This window comes from Simochromis diagramma, unplaced genomic scaffold (assembly GCF_900408965.1).
Source record: "Simochromis diagramma unplaced genomic scaffold, fSimDia1.1 OVJJ01000302.1, whole genome shotgun sequence".
Classification (NCBI taxonomy): Eukaryota; Metazoa; Chordata; class Actinopteri; order Cichliformes; family Cichlidae; genus Simochromis; species Simochromis diagramma.
The window spans coordinates 13,498,456-13,506,748 of record NW_024386792.1 but is presented as its reverse complement, the minus strand read 5'-3'; the positions used below and the strand labels follow the sequence as shown (position 1 = coordinate 13,506,748).

The 8,293-nt window shown below is 39.9% G+C and overlaps 1 protein-coding gene across 1 annotated transcript; it reads left to right on the top strand.

Annotated features, from left to right (window-relative positions):
- The first annotated feature begins 71 nt into the window (after positions 1 to 71).
- sumo2a (small ubiquitin like modifier 2a) lies at positions 72 to 4,957 on the top strand. The gene is made up of 4 exons (XM_040024675.1): positions 72 to 195; positions 1,088 to 1,219; positions 2,537 to 2,608; positions 4,173 to 4,957. Exons 1-4 carry the CDS (start codon positions 175 to 177, stop codon positions 4,236 to 4,238), a joined length of 291 nt encoding a protein of 96 aa, XP_039880609.1. The 5' UTR covers positions 72 to 174; the 3' UTR covers positions 4,239 to 4,957.
- The last annotated feature ends 3,336 nt before the right edge of the window (positions 4,958 to 8,293 follow it).

The following is an 8,293-nucleotide window of genomic DNA, read 5'->3' as shown; positions in this document are numbered from 1 at the left end:
TTACTCATTTTTATTAACTTGACGATACTGGAGCCATGAACTATATTGCTGTTAAATGAAACGCGGGCTCTTCGCTCACTGTATTGCGGCCGACGCAAAGTGGCGCGCTACACTGCGCAGCCGCAGCAGCAGCAGAACAGGCGAGACGCAGGCAGACAGTCCTCAGCAGCAGCCATGGCAGATGGAAAGGCCAAGGTGAGGATTGGACTTTAAATGAATCAGAGCCCATACAAAGTTGAATGTACACGGTAAACTGATGGAAAGGAGTTCGTACAATTATTTCGAATCGTATAACACCAAAGACCGCTTCAAACATGCGCTAACTTTACGGTATTTGCTAGGAAGCTAACGGGTGAAATTAGCATAATAAGCTAACGTGGCTAACCGACTCGATCCATTGGTGTATTTTCAAAAAAATCTATATTTTCTGTAAAATAATTTTTAATCGGCACCTCTACATTTTTGCCATCGTTATGAGTAATGCACATGTAATGGAAAATGTAGTTATCCGATGTCCGACTAGATTAAGCACCAGTTCAAGAAAAGCGAGTTAACGCTGAGACAGAACAGAACAACATAAACGGTACAAAACAACAAAAGCCGTAATGTGTAAACGAATCTTAAATTTAAGAAAGGGTACCGTTGTACTCAATCGCTAGCCATACGCCCGGGTAAAGAGATAAGGGTTTTGTTAATAGCACAAGTAGTATCATTTGAATCCTTGCTAGGCCGCTGTGCATCTTGTTGTATTGAAGGCCATTGTTGCTTGAGTTGCCTATAGCTAATGCTAACGTTGAAGTTGTAAATCCAGTCCTCATTGCTCTCGGTACCCACGCTAGTCTCCCGCTCTACGCACATCAGGCAGGCTGGTGTCGCGGAGGATTAAAAAACAAGCAAAAAAACGTAAATCCACACACGTATTGTGAAATTAACTTTTGTTTGAAGACAATGAGGTATCGCTGAGATATGCAAGACACCTATGACTCGGAATTTGAAATGGCGGGCGCAGTTTCTTGTAAATAGTCACACCTCCTCCCCCTTTTTTCTAAATAATCTGACTTTCTATGAACTTGTTTTTTGTCTTTAGGAGGGAGTAAAGACTGAGAACAACGAGCACATCAACCTGAAGGTGGCAGGACAGGATGGCTCAGTGGTGCAGTTTAAGATCAAAAGGCACACTCCTCTCAGCAAACTGATGAAAGCTTATTGTGAACGGCAGGTGAGACTGGGACACAATTTTAACTGTTTCTTATAAGTATCTTTAACCTCCTAGGACCTGGTGTCTACATATGTGGACATCACATTTTGAGATGTCTAGACGAAAATACTTAATTTTTCTCTACAAGGGCCTGATATCCACTTATGAGGACATTATACTGCCACTGTTCTATCAAAATTTAAAACCAATGCCTCGTATGTGGATCTCATTTGTCTCAGAAAGAAAAATTAGGTAAAAAAAAAATCTGGTAATTCTTTGTTTTTACATTCATCAGGTCCCAATCAACCCAAATAGCAAAGAAAAATTTTTAAATGCATGCCATGAAAGAGTTTGGGTCTTAGGAGGTTAAATGTATTGCTGGTCTTCTAAAATTGGTCATCCCTATTCCAGAGACCAAGAAATTGACATTTAAAAATACATGGTTCTTGCCAAATCAGAAATGGAGGGGGGGAAAAGCTATATTTTGACATCCATTAGGGCAAATATTCAAAACTAAGGCATATGTTTTGAACCAGTATTTTTATTAATTGACTTAATTTATTTATGCTTATATTATGTTTAAGTATATCAGATGGTCAAAAATATCCAATGACGCATCAACTTCTGTTAGCTATGGTAACAAGGCTCTTTGCTTTAACTGTGTGAAGACCAATTGTTTGTATGTATTGCCCCCCACCATCTTGACTTTGTTTTGGCCCTATAGAAGCACATCTTTGTTTTAATTTTGTCATTACTCACATGGTACCCGGAGGAAAGGTTTGGCCCAATCCAGACAACCTTAAATTTATCTGAAAGTTAAGAGTCTTAAAAAACACCTAAGGTCTACTTTATACATAATAGGTGTGCAACATCAGTCCTTCCCCATCTAATGCGCAGTACACAGTGTGATAGTTACCCCTTCTTGCACGTCCTCTGTACTGAAAATAAAGGATTGCAGATTAGAGTAAAATGTCAATCATATATATTTAATCTTTGTAAAATTCTAGATGTTTATAAATTGTGTTATTTGTATATGTTAGAGCTATTTCTCATATATGTAACTTTGTAATATATTGTATTATTTAATTTTGGTCAGCGTGTTACTGTTCTTATTGTCTTGGAGCAAGTTTAACCACATAATTTCCTGTTATCCCACCCTCTTTATTGACATCTAATTTTGAAGAGGTTTTTTAGTTTAGCGGTCAGTAGTGAGAGATGGGGAACAACAAAGGTTCTCCTGAAACTGGAGGTATTGCACTTCACAGCCAGTGTTTTAAACCTGCGGTCACAAAAATGCCTTGTGATGTTTAAAAGTAAACATTTGTTTTTTCCACTCAGGGGCTGTCAATGAGGCAAATACGATTTCGATTTGACGGTCAGCCCATCAATGAAACAGACACACCTTCTCAGGTATGTGTACACGCTCTTGTTTTTGTGCACTTTTGGAATCAATTTTTGTTATTGTGAACTACGGCTGAATAACCCTTGGTCCTCACATTCTTGCTACTCCGGATCTTACATTTCATATTAGTTACTACATGTAAACTCACTGCATTATGCTGCAGTACTCACAAACCAATCAGCTGTTTGGGGGATTCCAGGCCAGGCCAACACGACCCTTTTTTGTTTTGGTTTGGTTTGATTTTTTTTATTTGTTTTTGCAGTCCCGAGATTGCATTTCAGCTGATATGTTATCAGCATATACCATTTACTTTCATAAACTCAAAGACGCAGTAATTCTGCATTACAACTGTACTACAACTAGACCAAGAAAGAGTTTATAATACTTAGTGTCGTATACAGAAAAAGCATAGAGTTTGCATAAGAGCTGTGATGAACAGATCTAACTCCTTGTTGCATTTGCAGTACTCCCTTCATGTCAGTGCAGAACATAATGTTTTTACTATGATGTTTAGCGGAAAACAGTCAAAACACTGGGTGATAAATCAGGTATGATACATGAATACACTGATACATTAAGTATTGTTATATTCTCATAACAGCCTGTCTACAAGCACCTTCACATAAAGGGGGTGACATTAACAACATATGACCAATCATGCATATGGACTTTGTAGTGACAGCACACACACAACAAAAATTAAAAGCTATGATATTAAAAAAAAATTGAAGAGGTTAAGCACACAATAGTAACTGCTGTGTAGGTTTACACACAAGTATTACAGGTCTGTTATTAAAACACAGGACGAGATGATGGATTACAATTGTTATTTCATTGAGTTAATGTTTAGATATGCTTATGTTTTAGGAGAATATTAATGCTTATAGGATAATCTTCTGAACTTGCGGTTGACAAGTGGGGGAAAAAAGCAGAAATTAAGCTGCTTCCCAAGAGCAGGTGGGAAAGACAAAAACTTTAGATGCTATTAAATATTTTTGGACCTTCTTAGGAGGAGATCTGAGGAGATCTTCCAGAAATGGTGATGATACTTTTCCAGAAAAGTGAGTGCTCAGTAGGCAGTTTTCTACCTGTTTATCTCTTATCTTGAGTATAACCTTCTCCAGAACAGCAAGAAGTGAACAGCTTTCAGAATATATCAATAAATAACCCTGAAGTTAGTGAGATGGGTACAAATCCTGCTTCATAGTACAGGCCTCAAGTCTTAAAAAAGTGTAGTCAACATGGATGTGTCTTATATTTTAATGGCCACCAGAGGGCGAGCAATCCTTTTGTTGAAAAACTTTTGATTGTGGGAAAATGGCCCCTGGCTTCCTCCCTCTGTGACCTCGTTGAACACTTTCTTGATGAGTTTATGGGCTTGGGAAACAAACATCGAGTCCATTCAGAAAGAAGTAAGATCTGTGGTTCATACTGCAGCTCACTGAGTAATAACTTGTTTGTCAAGTCTTTTAACATACCAGTGGGTTGCAACACGGTGGCTTCGGCCACCTTTTAAAGCATTTGTACTTCCTTCTAATATTTAAAAAGTTTTCTTGTCTTTTTCTTTTGCAGCTAGAAATGGAGGATGAAGATACAATCGACGTGTTCCAACAGCAAACTGGAGGCTCTCCTCTTTAAAGACTGTTTCCTATGAACATCCCTACCTCCCCCTTTCATCCCTGAACATCTTTGTTATACCCAGTCTTCAAATGCTCATGACCAGTGTTGATACGATCCAGTGGAATATTTACACAAAATACTCAAAGGCAGCACAGTTAGTGTTGAGTTTGATCACACTGCCATGTTACGTGACATGTTAACATGTCTGAACAGCGCAGTGCAGACAATAAGTAGGCTGCAGTCAGTCTAATGTGCCGAAGAAACGAGAAACTGTTTTTGTTTGGGTTTTTTGTTTGTTTTTTAATTTCGGAAGAGAACGCTTGGTCCTGCTTTTGCTTTTATACTTACCAAGGCTTTGATTAAAGATGGAGGTTTGATTGATGTAACCCGGTGTTTTAAATTCACTGACATCTGTTGTTATTATAAAAATGTATTGTTGGAATAAAATGAGTCTTTTTTTTTTTCTTCTTCTTCTTTTTTTTACAAATCCGTGTGTATGTGTGTTTTCGTCACATCTGAAAACTGTTTGCAGGGTACTGCTGCAGTCATTTAAAATTGTAGGTTTGAATGTCCTTCTCATTTATTTGTTTCCATGCAATAAGAGGAAATGCTGAAACGTCTTCAAATTATAATCATCAGACAGCAGTTTTCATGTGTGGTTATGATGTAAGCACTTTTAGCAGCCAAATATATAATTATCCATTATTCCATAGCCAATAAAATACAGTGGATATGTAGTCAGTTTTCAAAAGTAATCAGTTTCTAGATAATGATCTCTTGAATGATGTAATAAGCTGTGTGTGCATATGCATGTCCCCACTTGCCCTGCTGTTGTCTTTATTCTTCAAGCTTAGTCCCTCTACCAGATGCCTTGGAGTTTGAGTCTTGCGCAGCATCTTTGCTGTTCCTAGACTACACTACACTTTTCTGAACATAGATCTTTGTCATCCCTACAGTCTGCTGGACGCAAATCTTGTTCTTTCCATTCAGCTGACTTGTCAGAACTGGCCTTACTGCAGGTATTTCATAGTTTCCCACGGGTCTCTATGGCTCCAGTTTGCTGGGGGATTCTAAAGTACTGTCCTCAATATATTCAATCTTGATTTCTAATAATAGTCCTTTTGCTTCTCACTATGTTCCTTCTCTTTATTTACCATCTGACTGCACTTAACCAGTCCGAATGGCATTCCGATGATGCTGCTGTTGATCTTACTCGGGAATTGATGTCTCATTCGTGGCTGGCATACAGCTTGAGGTCATCCATGTAGAGGAGGTGGTTAACGTTTGCTCCATTCTGTTGTCTGTATCTGGAGCCAGTCTTAAGAATGATATGGCTGAGAGGGTTCAGGTCTTGGTAAATCCTGCAATTGTACTTTTGCACTAGACGGCCTCTAGTGTTGTTCTCAGGGTCCCTTTGATTGTTCATGTCCATTTGTGACTCATTGTGTCATAGGCTTTCTTGTAATTGTAATTCTAACTACTCTTGTGCAGAGTAGTCACTTTTGAGGCCAGACTGACCAATGTTCCGGCAGCATGGTGTTTTTTCTCTCAATTCCTTTCTGGGCCCATGTATTGAGTCCTACGCCTATTCATCTGGAACAGGGGTCTCAAATTTGCAGCCCATGGGATGCTTGCAGCCAGTATGTTGACAAGAAGAAATTCAATTTTGCAGTTTGGCCCTTGAAGTTCCTTTTTTTGTTAGGAAGTATATGTTTTTTGTTGAGTGCAATGTTCAAGTAAGCTCTTTAAAAAGCAGAAACTTATTTAATATGAAGACATTATGAGCAGAGAGTACAAACATGTTGAGGGTTTGGGTGTGTTAGTTCAGTGAGAGTTATTTGTAAAGAAAACAAATTTCACTAGCAGTCAAAAACTAATGTGTACACTTATCTCTACGTTTTTATTTTGTTAAATACAAACAAAATTATAGCACAAGTGCTGCCACGTGTCTGGTTAGAAAGAGAGCACCAATTAGTGTTTTTTGGTAGTTCAATGAAAGGCTTCAGTTAGTTAAGAGAAGAAGTTTGCTGATGTCTTCAACCTGTCATTATCCCAGGCTTTAGTCCCATGCATTTTCAAATCCTCCACAGTCATACCAGCCCCCAAAAGACTGGACATATCCACCCTAAATGACTTCAGGCCAGTGGCACTCACACCAGTTGCCATAAAGTGCCTAGAAAAACTGGTTCTCACACATATCAACCACATGGTCCCGGACACTGTCCATCCGCTCCAGTTTGCTTGCTGTCCCAATCGATCAGTGGATGACACAATAGCAATAGCCTTACACCACACTCTGCAACATCTGAAGAGTAGCAGAATGTAGAGCAGGATGCTTTTACTGTACTCCAGTTCTGCTTTCAATACCATCCGTCCGGGCAAGCTGACCAAGAAGCTGACATACCTTGGCGTCCCAACTCCCAACTGGATTCTGGATTTCCTGACAGATGGACCACAGGTGCTGAGAATGGGAGGACGAGCGTCTGCTGCGCTTACAGTCAGCACAGGGTCCTCGGCGGGCTGTTGCCTCAGCCCCAAACTCTCCACCCTGTATATGAATGACTGTGTCTCCACCCAGGATAACATCTTTGTCATTAAATACGCTGATGAGACCACCATCCTACGGTTTATCAAGGTGGGCATGAGTCAGGGTACAGCCCTCTTGTAAAGGGGGTATACTTTATAATTTACAATTTATATTAGTTTTGTGTTGTCTTGTTTATGTCCTTCAATGCACATATTAAACAAATATGTAAGACTGCGTTCTTCCATTTGCGCAACATCTCTAAAATTAGAAATATCCTGTCTCAGAGTGACGCTGAAAAACTAGTTCATGCATTTATTACTTCCAGGCTGGACGACTGTAATTCATTATTATCAGGATGTCCAAAAAACTCACTGAAAAGCCTTCAGCTAATCCAAAATGCTGCAGCAAGAGTCCTGACAGGGACTAGAAAGAGAGAGCATATTTCTCCTGTTTTGGCTTCCCTTCATTGGCTTCCTGTTAAATCCAGAATTGAATTCAAAATCCTGCTCCTCACATACAAGGTCTTAAATAATCAGGCCCCATCTTATCTTAATGACCTTGTAGTACCATATCACCCTATTAGAGCACTTCGCTCTCGCTCTGCAGGCCTACTTGTTGTTCCTAGAGTATTTAAAAGTAGAATGGGAGGGAGAGCCTTTGATTTTCAGGCCCCTCTTCTGTGGAACCAGCTTCCAGTTTGGATTCGGGAGACAGACACTATCTCTACTTTCAAGATTAGGCTTAAAACTTTCCTTTTTGCTAAAGCATATAGTTAGGGCTGGACCAGGTGACCCTGAATCCTCCCTTAGTTATGCTGCAATAGACGTAGGCTGCCGGGGGATTCCCATGATGCATTGAGTTTTTTCCTTTCCAGTCACCTTTCTGACTCACTATGTATTAACAGACCTCTCTGCATTGAATCATATCTGTTATTAACCTCTGTCTCTCTTCCACAGCATGTCTTTTATCCTGTCTTCCTTCTCTCACCCCAACCGGTCGCAGCAGATGGCCGCCCCTCCCTGAGCCTGGTTCTGCCGGAGGTTTCTTCCTGTTAAAAGGGAGTTTTTCCTTCCCACTGTTGCCAAAGTGCTTGCTCATAGGGGGTCATATGATTGTTGGGTTTTTCTCTGTATCTATGAAGCGCCTTGAGGCGACTTATGTTGTGATTTGGCGCTATATAAATAAAATTGAATTGAATTGAATTTATTTTTGCCTATTTTTTTCCAAGCATGCTTACTATGACTGAGAGAGCAAAATAATTCCAATGTGCCTTGACTGCTGATTTATGCACATATGGCAAATAATGAACCTTGAACCTTAATCTTAGCTCCTATGATGCCTGACAGGAACTTCCATTTTTTGCTGAAGCAGGTTACTGGTTGGTAGATGGATGGGGCCAATCCCTTCTGGGGATCCTTGGGCTTCAGGAATGTCTGGCCTTCAGTTGGGTGGCCTTCATTCTGGGTGTTTCATCCATTAACAGCTGGTTCATTTATGCTGCAAGATGCTCATGAAATGCAGTTAACTTCTTTAGGGAGTAGGTGTG